Raw genomic sequence first — 17,452 nt, 5'->3', positions numbered from 1 at the left:
TAGCACACAGCTGGAGCTCTGTCAAGGTCAGCTATTGTCGTGAAGTACAGGGCGGGACGTTTTATCTTCTTGGGCGGTCAGCCAGGCTGCACTGAGGTACCGGATGGGGGTGGGGCGCCCTGGTGCACTCCGGTCTTTCGCTTCCTCGCCCCCGAACCAGCGGATTTGCTTTCGGTTGGGCGGGCAACTGTGGGTCCGGGGACGATGACTACGGAACTAGCGGTAGATGTCGCTGCCCTTAGTCCCCAGTTGTGCCATCCACCTGACCCACACCAGCAACCTCTATCCTCTCCCTTCCGGGACTGGAGGGGAAAATACGTAGCGATCCGAGGTGAAGACCCAAGAGGTCTTTTTTTCGCGCCCACCCGATGTCGAAGGGAGGCAGCACCGCAGTCTCAGCCCGCTGCCCCGCCCTAGGGTGGCTTACGCGAGGCCGTCACCGTCCCCGCTCCGGCCCCGCCCAGTGCGAGGGTGGGCGTGGCCTACACGGCGGGCGCTAGGACCCGCGGAGCGCCGCGGACGTCACCGAGCGGCGCCGAGGCCGCGGGTTGAGCGGGAGGCGCGAGTGGACCCCGGGCGGGAACGGAGGCCGGAGCGGGTACCGGGCGAGGGGAGAGGGATCGAGCCCGGCAGGGGGCGGAGTCTTAGTCCCCACTAGCTTCGGTTTCCGCGTGTCCGGCTTTGCGTTCCTGGCCCCGCATATTTAGCTGTTTCCATCTGTGTCCGCGGCCCTTCCCTTTTGCTGGCACAGCCCTGGTCTTTTCTAAGACAGCTGGGCGAGGAGGCGCGGGCGGCCCGTGACAGAGGCTATGACGCCAGCGTGCGGGGGTCCTTCCCAGCTGCCCTGATTCTGTGTGAATTGGGGCGGAGGGGTGGAGCGGTGGAGGCGGGCGGGCCCCGCGGCTCCTGGGCCTTTGGAACTACACGCTACCCACTCCCCAGGTAGCGGGCAGGATGACCACGCTCACGCGACAGGATCTCAACTTTGGCCAAGGTAGGGAGGCTGGACCTGCAGACCTGGGGGGGGGGAGGTCTGGGCCGGCGGGCTTCCCGGAGCGCACACGGTTGTGCCCCCTTTGCAGTGGTGGCCGACGTGCTCTGCGAGTTCCTGGAGGTGGCCGTCCACCTGATCCTCTACGTGCGCGAGGTCTACCCGGTGGGCATCTTCCAGAAGCGTAAGAAATACAACGTGCCGGTGCAGGTGAGCACCTAGGCCGCGCCAGGACGGCCGGCAGCCCCAGGGTCACGGTGGGTAGAAGGTGGCTTTTTGAAAACTCTCTTCCACCTTCAGCCCCGCTCCCTCATTCACCAGGGGCCTGCCTTGCCTTTGAGTTCCCCGCAGCTGCCACAGCCTGCCAGCCTGCCAGCCCTCACCGAAGTGTCTTTTCTTCCCATCCCCTGCAAGGGGAGTTCCCCTTGACAGAAGTTAGAGACCAGGGCCTCGGATTAGAGTTGCCCTGTTTTAAAAGAGCTCCTGAAGCTGGTGAACCTCGGATTGGGGAGGGGATTCCCGTAAATCTCTGGCATTTTCTCCCTCCCCTCATTCATCGTAAACTCTAATGGGCTTATGTTTAAAAGGCAGACAAAGTGGTCTGCTCTGTCTTCAGTCATTAGAAGTGCCTTCCCTTAGAAGGCATTAAGTACACATTAGAATGAATGACTGAATACTGGAAGGTGGTGGAAGCTTAAAGGATGCACAGGGAAAAAGAAAAAAGAACCAACACTGAGCACCTCTTGTGTACTAGGTATTTACTCATCTCATTTAATCCTCACCTATTAGTCACAGATGAAGTCACTGAAGCTCAGAGAAGTTAAGTAATTTGCCTGAGGCCACACAGCTCCTTAGTTCTTAACTTGAAATCTGATTAAATTTCTGGGTCCTTTCTCTGGAAAAATGCCCATATGCACAAATACACACAACTTTGTGTACATTTTCAGACTCTAGAGGAGCCCATGGATCCCACATTAGGAACCCCTAATGCTACATTAAATGCTAGTCTTTACATTGAATTGTCTTCTAACTTCTCTTCCTCCATGGATAAATGGTAGATGGGTTTCTTAGGTAGGGAGCCCTAGGGAGCTGCTGGGCCTCAGACAGATGTGGCCTGGGGCTTCTGGAGGGATGTTAGGTGGTTTCCCCATCCATGCCTCGAGCCTCACCAGCCACATGGGGTTGTGTGCAGATGTCCTGTCACCCGGAGCTGAATCAGTATATCCAGGACACGTTGCACTGCGTCAAGCCACTCCTGGAGAAGGTGAGGGGGTACCAAGCCCCTCCAGCCACCTCACCCCCAATCTGTTCCACACTTATGGGAACATGCCTGACTCTGGGATGGGGTGATGCTGGGACCACGCAGAGTCCCCATGGCTCTAACACTCAGAAGCCTTTTCCCCGCACTCTGGAGACCACCCCTATGTAGGGACAGGCCCAGGGCACGTGCGTCAAGTTTAGGGTGCCTTAGGCCCAAGAGTCCGGGTTAGTGGGGCTGGCTCTGAGTGGGGGCTGCCCCAGAGTGTTCTGGGTTCTTGTCACATCTGTTTCTCCAGTGCCCCCCACACCCTGAAAGTTCTTTCTGGGCTGGGCCCTTCAGGGTTTCCTCCTCCTATCTTGTCCTGGCCTCCCTGGGACCCCCATGGGATCCAGGCATCCTCTCCTCTTAGCCTATACCATTCAGGGCCAGGACTGCCAACTTGAACTTCTCAAACCCACTTTCTGGACTCTCGGGGACCCACAGACTAGCAGCTGAGTAGGGCTATGGGTGTGCCCTTTCCCATCCTTCCTGGGGCAGGGAGGGGCAGGGTGCCCGGCTCTGGAGTGGGGGATTACTGTCCTTGCAGAATGATGTGGAGAAAGTGGTGGTGGTAATTTTGGATAAAGAGCACCGCCCAGTGGAAAAATTCGTCTTTGAGATCACCCAACCTCCGTTGCTGTCCATCAGGTGAGCTCCCTCCTCCCTGCAGCTGCTAGCTGGTGTGAGGTCTCCAGTAGTACCCCCTCCTCCTTCCCCCTTCAGGCAGCCCCGAGTACCCTGGTGAAGACCTGAGAGGAGAAATGACAAGACACGCCAGCCTGCCAGGGCTTCAGCCTGTTAGTGGCTGAGACATGCCTGGCCTCGCACCGGCCTCGATGGACAGTGCACAGGTTACAGGGACACCCTCCCGTGCCACACATGGAAAGTCATAGCTTGGTGAATGGCTAGTCCTAACCTCATTTTATAGATGGACAAACCAAGGTTCAGAGAGGTGACGAGTTACCCAGGGTTGCCCGAGGGGTGGTAGAGCCCAGGACACAGATCCAATTTCTTGACTTCTCAGTCCAGTGTCAGGTCTGTAGTCAACTAGAAGTTGACCTTGGCCACATGTGTTAGCTGGTCAGCTGCGTGCTTCGTACGAAGAGGTCAGGGCATTAGAATCTAGTACCAGCCTGTCCCCACTGGCTCTGTGGCCTCAGGCAGCCCTTCCCCTCCCAGCTTGGTGTCCTAGGGTATGAACAGGCTTGGGCTATGGCCTGGCTGTGTCTTAGAACAACCTTGAGATTCCCTTACATCCCTCCCCACTTTCTGACTTAGTCTGATTGGGGCTGGGCATTGGTTTTAACTGTGTAGACTAATTAGGGTCCCGGGCCCTAGAAGCCAACACTCAGAGGCACTGGAGGGGTTCTGGACCCCCAGCTCTCCTTCCCGGGTTGTGTCTGCTGGTGGAGGGAGGGCACCAGTGTGACGGGGAACCCTCCTCTCTTGTTCCCAGCTCAGACTCCCTGCTGTCCCATGTTGAGCAGCTGCTTCGAGCCTTCATCCTGAAGATCAGTGTGTGTGATGCCGTCCTGGACCACAATCCTCCAGGTGTGCTCACCCTCATCCCTTTTTCCCTTGTGTTTCAATGGTTACCTTGAGTTGGCCTGTGTTCCCAAGTACCTATCTGGCTGCACCAAGCCTCATCTTTTCCTTCCTGCCCTTCAAAATCCCTCTGAGAGCCCACCTCCTCCAGGAAGCTTCTCTGAATGACCCCACCTGGTTTCAGTCTTTGTTGACTGTGCCTTTTCTTAGCATTTGGTTTACGCCCTACTCTAGGGGGCTGCCAAGCCAGCGAGGGAGGTGGGAAGAGGCTGGCATGGCATGGGGCGGCCCAGCCTTGACCCACCTCTTGCCTCTCCAGGCTGTACCTTCACAGTCCTGGTGCACACGAGAGAAGCTGCCACTCGCAACATGGAGAAGATCCAAGTCATCAAAGTGAGATGGGACTGGTCTGGGGGGTGGGTAGGGAGACAGCTGGGAGGCTCTGAAAACATGATGCCACAGTCTCAGGCAGGCAAGGGTATTGCTCATGGCAGTGCCTGGCAACCCAGCAGGTTCTTTTGTGCTAACCATGTGGCCACATGCCCATCACTGCTCCATCTGGGCACTCAGAGCTGAGAGGAGGCTTGATGGAGCCACATGATGGGGTCGTCAGCTCATCCTGGCTCTTCTGACATGGGGGTTCTCAGGGAAGGAAGTCATTGCCAACCAATTTCAGAATGGGTGCTTGGGGCTCAATAAGTCACTTGGGTTCCGGGCCCCAGCTTGGACCCAGAGACTCGGTCTCTCTGGTGGTGAAGGAGCTTGGGAATCTGCATGCCAGCAGTTCCCTAGGGATTCTGATGCTCCCTCAAGTCTGAGGATCCTCCCCCCTCAGAGGAGGGGGGAGGATGGCAAAGTGAGGGCAGGCCAGGGTCCAGCCCCCTTTCACCCCCTCACATTGGTCCCTTCCCTAGGACTTCCCTTGGATCTTGGCGGATGAGCAGGATGTCCACATGCACGACCCCCGGCTGATACCCCTAAAAACCATGACGTCGGACATTTTAAAGGTGAGCTGCATGGGGACTGGGGAGGCTTCATTTAGGGGACACCAAGAAGGTGAGGCCTAGAGCAGAGGCCTTGCCGGTCAAGGCTAGGGGTAGAAAACTGGGGAGAGCTTAGTGTAAGGCTCCTCCCATCTCCCTCCGTTTCCCTTAACCCTGGCTGTGGCCATGCGGTCCTACTCTGGCTCATAGGCCCTTCAGAGGGGATGCCCCGGCTATCCCCTGACCATGGCTGTTTCTTTCCATTAGATGCAGCTCTACGTAGAAGAGCGAGCTCATAAAAGCAGCTGAGGATGTGCCTGCCACCCCACTGATGCCACAACTGTCAGACTTTGAGGGTCCCTCAGCCCAAGGCAGCGCTGCAGGGCCACCCTGATTCCAAGTGCTCTTATTACCTCTCTATGTGGACCGCCCACCCTCCAGCCCAGGGCTTCTCAGGTCTGGTTGCCTTCATGCGGGAAGCCTCCCCAGGCAGGCAGCAAGAAATGCTGGGACCTTGATTTCTCAGCCTCCTGGGGTTCAGCCGGCCAGCACAGTCTGTCTCAAATACTGCTGTGAGTTGTTTCAATAAAGAGGCCCTCTGGGCTGAGCTGGGCTGTCACTAGTCAGAGTGGGATGGACAGCTATGGCCAGGTTAACCTGGGGGAGGAGCTGCTTCTCTACCAAAGGGCCAGGGACTCCTGCCCCCCACCTACAAACCCAACTCCACGCTGGGTACTGAAAACGTGTATTATGTGACAGTAAGTTAGCACAAGCTTGTGGGTTTGCCCAAGGCTGGAACTGGGGCAGGAGCTCCCAGGACAGGGGACCTCACTGTCCACTACAGGCTCAGCTCTTGCTGGAGGGGACCCGGACAGGATGGACGAAAGGCTGTCAGAGGAGGGCCTGTTAGGTCTTGTGGAGATGATGTGGGGAGGGCAGCCGGGCAGCTTCCTCCTGCTCTGGCATCATCTCAGGCCGAGCTGTGGAGGAGGCTGGCTCCCTGGTTGTCTTATGGCTGATGGTGATGCTGCTATTGGTGACTCGGGGCCCATACCAGCCTGCCCAGAACTGGGTGTCCTTGCCCCCATGCTGGAAGAGGATGTGGCGGACGCCAGGAGGGTAGTCCGAGAAGGTGTGGGAGACCTGGGGGGAGGGGAGGGGATGTTACCAGAACTGGGAAGGGGGATGAGGTGGGGAGATCACCCAACTGGAGAGGAGAAGGGAGGAGCCAGGTCCCGTAGGAGACAGCTGCCCAGGCTGGAAGGCAGGGGTTCCGGGCTTGGGGGCTGCCTTTTGTTTCCTGCCATCCTGGCCCCAGGAGAAGTAGGTGGGGGGCAGGACAAGCAGGCGATGCCTCACCTCTGTCCACGTGGCGTCGTTCCACTGGTGGATGGTCACAGGTGGGGGCTCGAAAGAGGCCAAGACGATGTAGTCGGCTGAGGCCAGCTGCACTCGGATGTGGTAGGTGCAGCCACAGTCTGCTCTGGCCGCGAACCTGGGGAGGGTGGGGTTTAGCTGTGTATCTGGGCCACTGGGGCTGGCCTCAGTGGAGCCCCGACTTTCATTTCCCTGAGCTTGGCTGGAGCCTCCCTTCTGCACTCACTGCTCGCCTACGAGGCGCAGCTGGTGTCCGTGGTCTTTGTGCCCCACTCTGCACCCAGACTGAGCAGTCTATCTGTGCTGGGCCTCAGTTACCCCATCTGAGGAAAGGGCAACCCTTGGGGACACTATACTGAAGATGTGACCTCAAAAAGCAAAACGCCCTCTACAAAGGCCTGGTGTGTCCAAGCTGTGTCACCTGTGCGTCACAATGGATCCAACAGGAGCCCGAAGGGGTTGCCCTGTGTGACAGCGCTGGTGCAGAGCTCACCCTCTGCACAGCTCAGTGAACTCTGCATAGCCCTCAAGCCTCGCCCCTCCACCCTTGGGGTGGTTGCTCTGGGGCCTTGGCTAGAGCTAGGGTCCTGCTTCTGCCATGGGCCAAGCCAGAGCCTTGCACAATTCTGCACACAGAATAGGAACTTGGGAAAGAATTGTGGGGTAAACAGGGGAAGGAGAAGCAGATCGGCAAGAGGGCATGAGTTTCCAGGAATGCCAGAGGGCTGGGGTCCTCTGTTGCTCAGTGCCTGTTTAGTGACAACTCATCTGTAGGCCTCAGGCTCCCCATCTGCAGACTGGGGCTAATGCATCCTGCTGACTGTCACAGGGTGGTGGGAAGGCCAAGAGCTGCTGTGGGATGAGCAAGTGCTCGGTCTGTCAGCAGAGAGGGGCGGGCCAGGTCTGCCTGCCTCTGGGGGCAGTCCTTGCCCTAGGACACTGCTGGGCAGAGGACACTTACTACGGGTTTTCTCACTCAGTGGGTGTGGCAAGAAGGGAAGTGGAAACATGCGGAGCGTGGAGACACGGGCCGTGGGCCCCACTCACCAGTCCTTCACCACGATGTCTGGCCGGAACTTGTCCAGCAGCTCTTCCCAGTAGCCCTCGGCCTTGAGGTCCACCAGCTGGGACTTGAGGCACATGCTGGGGAGCAGAGGGAAAGGCTGTGTCTCCAGGCCTGCTCTGCATGCCCTTGTTTGCCCAGGGAGGTGGTTCAGGGGATCCAGGGTGTCCCTTGCCTGGTGCAGGCCAGTAAGAAATATAGGGGAGTTTGACACGCTTGTGCTTGGGTGGTATGTGATCCCAGTCTGAAGGCAGCACCTCCCAGGACACTGAGGAGGGGACTTCTGAACTCACGTTGCTAGATTAGGGATGCTTATAGACAACCCAACTTAACTGCCTGATGGACTCCTGGCCTCCTTAAATTGATCTCCACCCCTTACTGCCCATTAACCCAACTACTGAGTCTACTGGCTGCAGGAAGCGTGGACTCTCAGCAGGTTTTGGAACTGCCTTCCTCGAGCTTTGCAGAGAGACCCTCACTTAGGCCTGAGATTTGACAAAGTTGTCCTGACCCTCTTTCCCCTCAACACAAGCCTGCTTGGTTCATTTGTCTTACCCGTAGGATGTGACAAAGTACTTCTTGACTTTGGGGTCAGGAAAATCTGTCCCATGATCTCCAGGGAGCCTTTCCACTTTCCACTGGTCCCCCTCATTGGAATCGATTCGCCATGATCCCATATCCTCTAGGAAAAACGGAAGCTGAGGTGAGATCCCTTGGGTAAATTTCAAGTCTTGCCCTCCCCATCTGGTTGCAGGAGGGTGGTTAGTGTAAGCGGGAAGCAGGGCTTGCTCATGCTCAGATCTTTGAGGCTGTGGACATCAAAGGGTTAACAGCTCGTTCCTTCTCAAGAGCACTGTGTAGCCATGGTCAGCACCCCACCAGCCTAAGCACACCCCAACTGCACCTTGGAGTGCCCCTACAAAGCTCCCCTCCTCCAAAACACTCCTTCCTGTCCCAACCACATCAGCTCTGATTTGGCACCCTCTCCCTCCCACTCTGTCCCAAACTGGCTCGACTCAACATGAAGCTGGAAAAAAGAATATTACCAGAAATTCTAAACCAGACCTTTCCTCACTTCCGTGTTGCCGTGGGACTCTGGGAAGTACCCACGTTTCAGTTCTCAAAAAATTAAAATTACGAAGGGCCTGCAATGGTGCGTGTGTTCTTAATGGCTAATGCAAGTTCACTCCAGCATGGGTGCTTCCCTGACTGGCATCGCCTGACGCTGAGAGGGAGAGGCCTTGGTTAACTGCATAACCAAGACTTGAAGGGACCTGAGAGAACTGGTTTGTGGGTTTATCAGTGGGTGCATATATTCTGATATGACTCCAAAGCCCTCTGTCCAGGGCTAGTATAAGGAGAGACAAGCATCCTCTGGGCTGGTGGCTGTAGTAACCCTGTATTGGAGGGAGGCCCTCCATCAGGCTGGCTTGACAGGTTCAAGTTTAGGCTTCAGGCCCAGTTGAGAGGACCTTAGAAAACAATAGTGCTCCTTTAGCCCGGCTGTCCAGAACAATCACCAGGGGAGCTTTTCCAAATTGCTTGTGACCCCCATTGGGAGCCCACCTATTCCCCACATGCCCCCCAGGAGAGCACCAGAGGAGGAATACAGAAATCCAGGAGATGGGCTGGCACTGAGTGTAGGCCCAGGGGGAGACCTGAGCAAGGTCGGGCTGACCGCTGCCGACCCCAGGGCCCAGCGAGAGGCTGCAGGCTGCCTACACGGCAGTGCGAATCAAGCTGGCAGCCTGGCAGGGCAGCTTCTGAATGGAATCTGGGGCAGGCAGAGAGATTGGGGTGTTGTCTGTGGGGCCTCAAAGAGGGGCCTAAGGCCTTCATCAGTTAGGACCAGACCCCAGAAGTTGGGCAGCTCTGGATCTTTGGACAAGTCAGTCACCTTGGGGCCCAAAGCTCCCCATCTGTAAAATGGAGTCCATCCTAATTGGTGCACCAACTCCCAGGATCCTTGTGAGGATAAAGAGAGAAAACAGATATGCAAGGGATTCTAAGTGCACAAACTATGCCTCTTCATCAATCACTGTTGTAGTCCCAACAAGAAGTGTAGTGCCCGGAACACAGTGCTAGGTGAATGAAGGAGAGAAACCCTGGCAAACACAAGAGAACATTACAGGCTACAAAGGGGCCTCAAACTATGTGATTGCAGACACGTCTAAAGCTTCATGTTCTTCATCTCGGGAGGATGGGTAACTATGCTTAAGGAGACCTCAGACAAGTGCCTGGCACAGAAGAGGCCCTTGATAAACATTAGGCAGCTTAGACCGAACTATGGGGCGAGTGGAGCTGCGGAGTGTTTATTCACCCAGCCAGCGTTTCTTGAGCATCTGCTATGTAAAGGCAGCGTTGTGGACGCTGTACAGAATAGCAGCCAAGATCCATTTAGGCTTTTGGAACTTGAAGTTTGTGGCAGAGGAAAAAAAAGAGATAGGGTAATTATAGGTTATGAAAAGTGCTAGAAGGCACTAAATGGGGGGTAATATGATAGAGGTGGGGAGCACTGTTTTTAGATGGGAGGTCAGGGCAGGTCTCCAAACCAAGACCTGAACAATGAGGAGGAACTAGGGGAGTGTGGTAGGGGTATGAGAGAACATTCCAGGTAGTATGGGAATAGCAAGGGCAAAGACGCTGAAGTTCAGGAAAGAGAAGGAACCACCCTAATGGCAGCCCCAGCCCACCTTCAGCACATGGATTGCGCAGCAGGTTCCTGCGGAGGCTGTTCAGAAAGTAGAAGATCTTCCAGTCGGCCACAGGCTGGTCCCAGTCCTTGGTGATGAAGCCTTCGTGCAGGCTCTTGCGCTTCCACAGGGTTGCAACGTCAATGAGGTCGCGCCACAGGCTGCAGACGGGGCGGCAGCGCAGCAGCAGCTCCCGGGCGGGCACGTGTGTGAACAGCTCCAGCAGGATGTTCTCAGGCAGCTCGTTGATGCTGACCAGGGCCATGGCGGGGTGGGGAGAGCACAGGCCTGCAGGGAAGACAGTGCTTATGAGCCCTGACCAAGGAGGTGCACCCCGCAGATCCCTGAGGACTTCACTCGAATCCTGTTTCCTCTTTCGTGCAAACAACAGGGGTTAGACGAGTATTTCTGAGAGTCCTTCCAGTGCATAGGAGGCCCTCGACATGCAGAGTGGTCACATTTCACACATTTGGAAAAGCCTAATAAAAATATTGTTAAATAAAAATTATTGGAGGCCATTGTTAAGGACTCTCAGTTCCTGCACTAGGCTCCAAAAGACCAGAGTAAAAATAAAAATGGATTCACCTCTGCTAAGTTCGACGTCACCAAACCTAAAGTAAGCTGTGATCTAATCTGAGTGATCAGGAGAGAGACATAACAGCCTATTTCCCATACAGGCCAGTTTCAGTGTTCGACAGGCATGATAATTATTTTTTTTACTGTCCTGTCTCCCTGTTCCCACCTATTATGGATTGAATTGTGTCCTCCCAAAAGTTTAACGTGTTGGAGGCTTGGTCCTCACTGTGACAGTGTTAAGAGGGTGGGAAATCCTACTGTGGTAGTTGAAAGGTGGCGGCTTGGAGAGGTGACTGGGTTGTGACTGCTCCGCGTCGGCCTGGAGCCTGCAGCCTCGGCCGGTGGCACCGCCCGCTCCCGCCCCGCCTCGCGTCACGCGCCGCGCTCGGGCCGCCTCCCGCGCCCCTCCCCAGCCGCGCGAAGAGGAGCCGGGGGTCCTGGGGGACCCCGCCATGCCTCGGGAGCCCCCGACCTCGCGGCGGCCTGCGCTTCCTGTACCTCCGTCTCCCTCTCCAGGCGGCGGGCGGCTCAGCAGCCGGCGGCCCTCGCCCTTTGCGTCTTCCTCCTCCGCGTCAAGCCCCAGCTCGGCCGACCTCTCCTTACACCTCTTCCCGCGCGGGGCCCTCCCACCCGGGCCCGGGGGGAGGCGGGGCCCGTCTCCGGAGGGCGAGGGAGGCGGACTCCGGGCTGCGGGCGGGATCTGGGGCGTGGCCTCGGGCGGGCCCCAAGTGACTCAGAGGCAAAAACCTCTTAGGGGTTTTGGTCGGGATTAAGCTCGTTAATTCCTTCCTTCGTTCATCAAGCCGCTACTTCAGGCCACCACCAAGGGTCGCTCAGGCTGTGCACTGCTCATGGCGGCTGCCCAGGCCGTAGCGTTGATCCCAGTCAGGGCTGCATCTTCTCCACAGAAGGGTGTCTTTCTCCAGTTTGCTATTCAGCTGGTGGGTGGTTGTTCCACCCTGGTGAGGCCCTAATCTAGTCCACTGCTGACTGAGATAGTTAAACTGAACAAGTACTTATGTAGCACCTACTGTGTGCCTAGTACCATCCTAAATGCTTTGGCTTCATCCAAAGTCAGTAAAGCTCTGGGCAAAGACTAGCACCAGGAAGCAGTGGTTGGGTGTCACTGCAACCCAGCATGAGGTGGACTACAGGCTACCCAGAGGTGTCCACGCACCCCGCCCCCCAGCCTGTGGACCGGCCTCCAGAGGAAGCTAGCAGTACAGGAGGACTGTCAGGTGAGATGTCTGCATCTCATGGTTCTGCGATGGTCTGACTCCTGAAATGCCAACCCCTCTCTGTACCACGAACAGAAACCACACCATTGCACCTTCTGCAGGTCCAGGCAGTACTGCCCATGAAGTTTGTCTTTCCTGCCAGAAACCGTAGGGCACAGGTTGGGCTGGGAACACCTTTTATTTGGCCTCATGTAGCAGGACAAGGTTAGGAGAGCACCACTGTCCTTCCAGTAGGAGGGAGAGGCAGGAGTGTAAGCGTGGTCAAGTGGGTGGGGAGGTCCTGGGAATGGTAGTTCCAAAGGTGGGGTGGGGTGGGGTTGGAATGCTCTCCAAACCACAGGGACCCTGGCCTGGGCTTGGACATGGACAGGTGGTCCTCAAAACCCCCCTACTGCACTCATCCAGGGCTCACATGTCCCAGCTCTTAGAATCAGGCCCCAATCCCGGCCCCTCTACCCTGAGTCACCCTGCACAGGATTCCCTGGGTCCTCTGGGGAGACCTTGTCCCCACCTAGCACACATCTGGTTGGGGCCTTCATTTACAATAAGGACAGTCCCCACTCGGCCTGGACCCAACCCCACCCTACCCTGGGCCTGCCCATCTGATACCAGGCCTGGATCAACTCTTCTGATTAGGCAGAGAGAGAGATTAGGAGCCACAGAATGGGGCTAGAGGATGGGCCAGCAGGTCCCTCCTACTTCCCAGATCTTCCCAGAGTTACAGGGTCACCTCCCAGCACCTTCACTATCCCAGGCAGCCACAGGCTTGCCAGATGTCTTGCCTGTACCTGCCCTGAGGGCCCCCAAAAAACACAGGGAGAAAGGTCCCAGGAAGGGAAGGTAAAGACACAGATCTAGGCTGGTATCTGAGCTTGGTGACCCACTCTAGAAGGAGCCTGGGGGAACATTCCACACCTCCTTGACCTCAAATGCTCCATCTCTTAAAAGGGCTCACACAAGCCACCCCTGCCATGTGTGAGGTTGAGATCTCAGGTGGAGAGCTGGCCTTCCACAGAATGTGATGGCTGCCCAAGCTCAGGGGCTCCACAAAGAAGAGGCAACTGGGGCCAAAAGTGAACTAAGAGGTCTGGGGGTGCCTGGCCTCCACCTCCCTTTCCCAAAGCCCAGCCCTTCTCTGACAGCAATTTACCAGTTAGGGTTCTGTGAATGGGGGCTCAGGGTGTGTCAGGGCAGTGGGGGCCCGATGGTGATGCTGCTGTTGGTGACCCTCGGGCCGTACCAGCCGGCCCAGTAGTGAGTGTCCACGCCGCCGTGCTGAAACCAGATGTGGCGGACGCCGGGTGGGTAGTTGGAGAACGTGTGAGAGACCTGGGAGGTGGTGGGGAAGCAGAGGGGGAGAGAGGTCAAGGGAGCTGACCCCGAAGGCAGCACTGCCTGAGTGGCGGGGGAGAAAGGAAGGGGCTGAATTCTTAGAGCTGGACTAGGAGTGAGCAGAATGGAGTTCTAGTCCTAGCTCTGTGATTTTGGGCAGACCACCTCCCCTCTCTGTGCCTCGCTTTCCTCATCTGTAAAATGGAGCAAAATCCTGCCCGGTCCACTCCACAGGATTATCACGTGGCTCAAAGGATCTGAAAGAAACTGCAAACTGCCAAAGAAGGCCCGATATGGTCATCACTGGGCACATGTGGCTATTTAAGTTCAAATTAATTAAAATGAGGTAAAACAAACAATTCAGTTAGTTGCCCTAGGAACTCTTACTAAGTGTTCCATAGTCATACGGAGCTACTGGCTACCGTACTAGGCAGTGCAGATGCAGACCACTTTTATCACTGCAGAAAGTTCTATTGGACTGTGCTGGTCTAGAACAAGAGTGGGCAAGCTGTGGCCTGCGGGCCCACTGACTGTTTTTGTAAATAAACTTTTATTGGAACACAGCCATGTTGATTTGCTGTCTAAAGCTGCTTTCACACAACAGCAGCAGTGCTGAAGAGTTGAGTAGTTGTGACAGACACGGTATGGCCTGCGAACCCTAAAATAATATTTGTATCAGGTCTCTTATTATTATTATTTTTTTTTGGCAGCAGGCCAGAATGGGGATCTGAACCCCTGACCTTGGTGTTATAACACCACACTCTAACTGAGCTAACTGACCAGCCCAATGTATCTGGCCTTTAAAAAAAATTTGCTGACCCTGGTCTGGATAACAGTAATAATTAATATTAGTAATTAGTAATGGTCAGTCTTTATGAACATTTTTGGTACCTGGCTGTACCAGCATCATTTCACTGACTTCAGAACTCTATGAGGGAAGCGCTATTATTCCCATTTTACAGATGCAGCAAATGAAGCTCAGAGCAGCGGAAACGCAGGTGAGAAATAGCAGACCTTGCACCTGAGCCCAGGCCTGGCTGACCGCGGTCTCAGCTCGCTCGCGCAGTCTGCCCTGACCCTCCTGGGCCCACGCACCTCTCTCCACTTGGCGTCGCTCTTCTGCTGGATCATCGCTGGATCTGGCTGGAAGGTCCCCAGAGGTGCATGCGCCGACGACAGCAGCTGAACGCACAGCTGGTACTTGGACCCGCAATCCGGCCTGGCTGCGAACCTGCAGGCAGAGGGAGGGCCCATGAGGGCCTCGGAGATGGGGGGGCAGGGTGGGGGTGGGGCGCCTGAGTGGCAGGCTCCCCACCCCAGACCCTCGCCCCAGGCACTCACCAGTCCTTGACCTCGATGTCCGGCCGTGTGGTGTCCATCAGTTCCTCCCAATACCCTTCGGCCTTGAGGTCCACCACCTGGGACTTGAGGCAGGTGCTGGGGATGGGTGGAGGGGGTGGGAGGGGCTGGGGCTCACCACCAGCACCCTGGGGGGCTAGGACTGCCCCTCCCTGGGGTGGGAGAGACCCCAGGGTGAAATGACTTGGGCTTTCACCCACCCTGAGACCCCTGGATCTTACTAATAAGAAGTCACGAAGTATTTCTTGACCTGGTCATTGGGGAATTCCTTCCTCTGGTCTCTAGAAAGATCTTCCACCTTCCACTCATCACCTCCGTTCACATCCAGGCTCCAGAACTCAAACCCCTCTGGTGGGAAAGCAGAGTTCACACTGAAGGGAAGCCCCTCAGTGGTCACTGTCTCCGAAGCACCCCTTCCTCCCCACTCTCCTCCCTGGGTCTCAGCAGTTGCCCTCAAGCCCCCTGCTGTGGGACACTGCAGATCAACAGGGTCCACCTTGTGTTAGGTGCTTCCTGAGTCCCAGGCACAGGTAAATGATTTCCACCGGGAATCCTGAGACACGTGAAGAGCTTAATGTCCAGACTCTTTTTGTGACGTGGAATGCTCTGACATGGGCCAGACAGACCTGGGTCTAGCCCCAGCTCTACCACTTCTGGTCTCTGTGACCTTAGGCAAGTTGCTTTCCCTCTCTGAGCCTTGTTTTTTCCCTCTGTAAATTTGGGTCAAGAACAGGGGCTGGGAAGCTTTTTCTGCAAAGTGCAAAAATATTTAAAATTTTGTGGGCCACATACTGTCTCTATCGCATAGTTTTTTTTTTTTTTTTCTTGTTTCTTTTTTTATAACCCTTTGAAAATGTAAAAATTATTCTTAACTCCTTGGCCAGATGTGGCTCATGGACAATAGTTTGCCAAATGTTGTTCAAGAACATGGCTGTTGGGGAGTCAACTGAGGCAGTCATTAAAAGCTCTGGACAGCTTGGAGAAGTTGCTTTGTCATCATTTTGCTTCAGAAATTAGCCATGTAATGGAGAACAAGGTTCCCATCCCATCCCAGTGTCCACCTGACACGTTACAACATAGCAAGGGAAAAGGGGTATAGAAGCCTTGTTTCACCTGTTGTAAAATGCTGGAAAGAAGGCTGGATCTCCCCTTCTTCCACAACTGAAACCCCCTTTGCCCTCTGGGACAGTCCCAGTAGGCCTAGCCTTAGAATCTGGGAAGTAGGCCAGTAAAATGTGGCTTTGACTTTCTGGTCTTATGTCTTGGGTGTAATTAGTCCATGGCCAACATTCCCTTTCTTAGGAAAGGTCACTGGGGAAGTAATCTTAAGAGTGGAATAAGAAACACCACTCTTGGCCTCACTTTGCCCATCTGAAAAATAGGTGCATTAACAGTACCTACCTCTCAGGGTTATTGTGAGAGGACTAAGGAGTTAAACCACACAAAGACAAGCTCATAGTAAGTGCTCAATAAACGTTAGCTAGTACCATGACAGTACGTGTGTTGCGGGTATGCCAGACCCTGTGTACCCCACCTTCAGCACATGGGTTGTGCAGCAGGTTCCTGTGGAGGCTACGTAGGAAGTAGAAAATCTTCCAGTCGGCCACAGGCTGGTCCCAGTCCTCGGTGATGAAGCCCTCACGCAGGCACTTGCGCTTCCAGAGGGTCACCAGGTCAATGAGGTCTCGCCAGAGGCTGCAGACCAGGCGGCAGCGCAGCAGCAGCTGGCGTGCGGGCACGTGCGTGAACAGCTCCAGCAGGATGTTCTCAGGCAGCTCGTTGATGTTCCCCACAGCCATGGCTCGTGGTGTCTGGTCACCCTCCTGTGGTTATTGGAAAGCTAAGCTACAGAGCTGGTGTATCTGCAGCACCTGGTGGCGGAGGAGGTTCCTGTCCCAGCTCTGCCATTTACTATCTCACGAGAGTCACTGTGCCTCTCCCAGCCTCAGTTTCCTCCTCTGTAAATGAGGCCAGGAATAGTACTGACCTGCAGGTATCACTGAGATGGTATAAGAAGCTTGGGGTGCAGCAGATGCTCAATAAAAGGCCAGCTCTGATTGTTTCACTGGCATCTCACAACAGCCTCTAAGGAGGCCTAGGGAAGGAGCCCCAGGTCACACCGACAGAGGGAGAGCGGGGAGGGAGCCCGGGTCTTCTCTGATTCTAGGTCCAGCCTTTTTTTTTTTTTTTTTTTTTTTTCTTTTTTTGGCCTGGCCAGTAAGGGGATCCGAACCCTTGACCTTGGTGTTACCAACATCGTGCTCTAACCCACTGCACAACCGGCCAGCCCCAGACAGCCTTTGCAGGGGAAATAGCACGCAGCCCCGCAGAGCACCCCAGGCGGCTCTGTGCCTTCTCCAACCTCCCTCCCATCCTCAAATCGCCATGAGCCGCACCGGCCAGCCGGAAAAAAAAGGTGAGGGGGAGACAATTGTCACTGTCTCTCACGGAGGTCCAAGTTGCTCAAGCGGCTTTCTCAAGATCACAGAGGACATGATGGGCCTGGCTGGAACTGGCGACGGGGTGGGGATGGGGGAGGCCCTGCTATCTCCCCACCCCCTGCCGTGGCTGGGCTCCGACCCCGGTTATCCGGCGCGCCTGGGGCCTCCCATCCCTCGCCGAGGCTTCAAAGTGCCCCCAAAAGCCGGCGCCCGGACCCCTGCGCCTCGCTGGCGACCCCAGGCCCGGTTTCGTCCCGCGCTGCCTCCCGCGGCCGCGCAAGCACAGCCCGGGCAAGCCCCGCGGCCTGGGCCCGGCTCGGCCCGGCTCGGCCCGGCTCGGCCCCGCTCGGCCCGGCTCGGCCCCGCTCGGCCCCGCTCGGCCCCGCTCGGCCCCGCTCGGCGCACTGCGGCGCGCCGGGGAAGCGCGGAGCCCGCCCGCCCGCGCCCCGGAGCGCCCCGCGCTTCCCGCCGCCGGTCACCTGCGCTCGGCCGCCGCGGCGCCATCCAGCTGGGCCGCCGGGGCCTGGAGACGCGGGGGGACGCGCCCCCCACTG

General features: G+C 56.3%; 3 protein-coding genes across 7 annotated transcripts; 1 reads left to right on the top strand and 2 right to left on the bottom strand.

The window, feature by feature from the left end:
* Window positions 1–528: 528 nt before the first annotated feature.
* On the top strand, window positions 529–5,431 carry MAD2L2 (mitotic arrest deficient 2 like 2). 2 transcript variants are annotated; one of them, XM_063105008.1, is made up of 9 exons: window positions 529–598; window positions 947–994; window positions 1,083–1,201; window positions 2,184–2,255; window positions 2,839–2,939; window positions 3,748–3,842; window positions 4,156–4,229; window positions 4,751–4,843; window positions 5,087–5,431. In XM_063105008.1, exons 2-9 carry the CDS (start codon window positions 955–957, stop codon window positions 5,126–5,128), a joined length of 636 nt encoding a protein of 211 aa, XP_062961078.1. In that variant the 5' UTR covers window positions 529–598; window positions 947–954; the 3' UTR covers window positions 5,129–5,431. The 2 variants fall into 2 exon arrangements, with proteins under 2 accessions (XP_062961078.1, XP_062961077.1); XM_063105007.1 differs by having other exon boundaries at window positions 538–994.
* A 130-nt stretch (window positions 5,432–5,561) lies between these two features.
* FBXO6 (F-box protein 6) lies at window positions 5,562–11,181 on the bottom strand. 2 transcript variants are annotated; one of them, XM_063105954.1, is made up of 6 exons: window positions 11,027–11,181; window positions 9,953–10,240; window positions 7,815–7,941; window positions 7,244–7,339; window positions 6,179–6,314; window positions 5,562–5,962 (listed from the first exon to the last, which is right to left on the bottom strand). In XM_063105954.1, exons 2-6 carry the CDS (start codon window positions 10,215–10,217, stop codon window positions 5,726–5,728), a joined length of 861 nt encoding a protein of 286 aa, XP_062962024.1. In that variant the 5' UTR covers window positions 10,218–10,240; window positions 11,027–11,181; the 3' UTR covers window positions 5,562–5,725. The 2 variants fall into 2 exon arrangements, with proteins under 2 accessions (XP_062962024.1, XP_062962025.1); XM_063105955.1 differs by lacking the exon at window positions 11,027–11,181 and adding an exon at window positions 10,787–10,873.
* A 1,198-nt stretch (window positions 11,182–12,379) lies between these two features.
* FBXO44 (F-box protein 44) lies at window positions 12,380–17,410 on the bottom strand. Of its 3 annotated transcripts, none has more exons than XM_063105950.1 (6): window positions 17,378–17,410; window positions 15,992–16,280; window positions 14,708–14,805; window positions 14,440–14,535; window positions 14,194–14,329; window positions 12,380–13,095 (listed from the first exon to the last, which is right to left on the bottom strand). In XM_063105950.1, exons 2-6 carry the CDS (start codon window positions 16,254–16,256, stop codon window positions 12,920–12,922), a joined length of 771 nt encoding a protein of 256 aa, XP_062962020.1. In that variant the 5' UTR covers window positions 16,257–16,280; window positions 17,378–17,410; the 3' UTR covers window positions 12,380–12,919. The 3 variants fall into 3 exon arrangements, with proteins under 3 accessions (XP_062962020.1, XP_062962021.1, XP_062962019.1); XM_063105951.1 differs by lacking the exon at window positions 17,378–17,410 and adding an exon at window positions 16,854–17,153 and having other exon boundaries at window positions 14,679–14,805; XM_063105949.1 differs by lacking the exon at window positions 17,378–17,410 and adding an exon at window positions 16,854–17,153.
* Window positions 17,411–17,452: the final 42 nt, after the last annotated feature.

The sequence above is a fragment of the Cynocephalus volans genome, chromosome 8 (assembly GCF_027409185.1).
Source record: "Cynocephalus volans isolate mCynVol1 chromosome 8, mCynVol1.pri, whole genome shotgun sequence".
NCBI lineage: Eukaryota > Metazoa > Chordata > Mammalia > Dermoptera > Cynocephalidae > Cynocephalus > Cynocephalus volans.
Note: the sequence above shows the minus strand (reverse complement) of the source record. Positions and strands in the feature narration are given on the sequence as shown.

Bases quoted from the DNA above. Each gene is read 5' to 3' on its own strand.
- FBXO44 (XM_063105950.1), bottom strand. From the start codon at position 16,256: ATGGCTGTGGGGAACATCAACGAGCTGCCTGAGAACATCCTGCTGGAG. The intron at 14,806-15,991 runs GTGGGGTACACA...CTTTCCCACCAG, and splicing joins GCACAACCCATGTGCTGAAG to AGGGGTTTGAGTTCTGGAGC. The intron at 14,330-14,439 runs GTGAGTGCCTGG...CTCTGCCTGCAG, and splicing joins GACATCGAGGTCAAGGACTG to GTTCGCAGCCAGGCCGGATT.
- FBXO6 (XM_063105954.1), bottom strand. From the start codon at position 10,217: ATGGCCCTGGTCAGCATCAACGAGCTGCCTGAGAACATCCTGCTGGAG. The intron at 7,942-9,952 runs GTGGGCTGGGGC...CGTTTTTCCTAG, and splicing joins GCGCAATCCATGTGCTGAAG to AGGATATGGGATCATGGCGA. The intron at 7,340-7,814 runs GTAAGACAAATG...TCTGCTCCCCAG, and splicing joins TACTTTGTCACATCCTACGG to CATGTGCCTCAAGTCCCAGC.
- MAD2L2 (XM_063105008.1), top strand. From the start codon at position 955: ATGACCACGCTCACGCGACAGGATCTCAACTTTGGCCAAG. The intron at 2,256-2,838 runs GTGAGGGGGTAC...CTGTCCTTGCAG, and splicing joins TCAAGCCACTCCTGGAGAAG to AATGATGTGGAGAAAGTGGT. The intron at 2,940-3,747 runs GTGAGCTCCCTC...TCTTGTTCCCAG, and splicing joins CCTCCGTTGCTGTCCATCAG to CTCAGACTCCCTGCTGTCCC.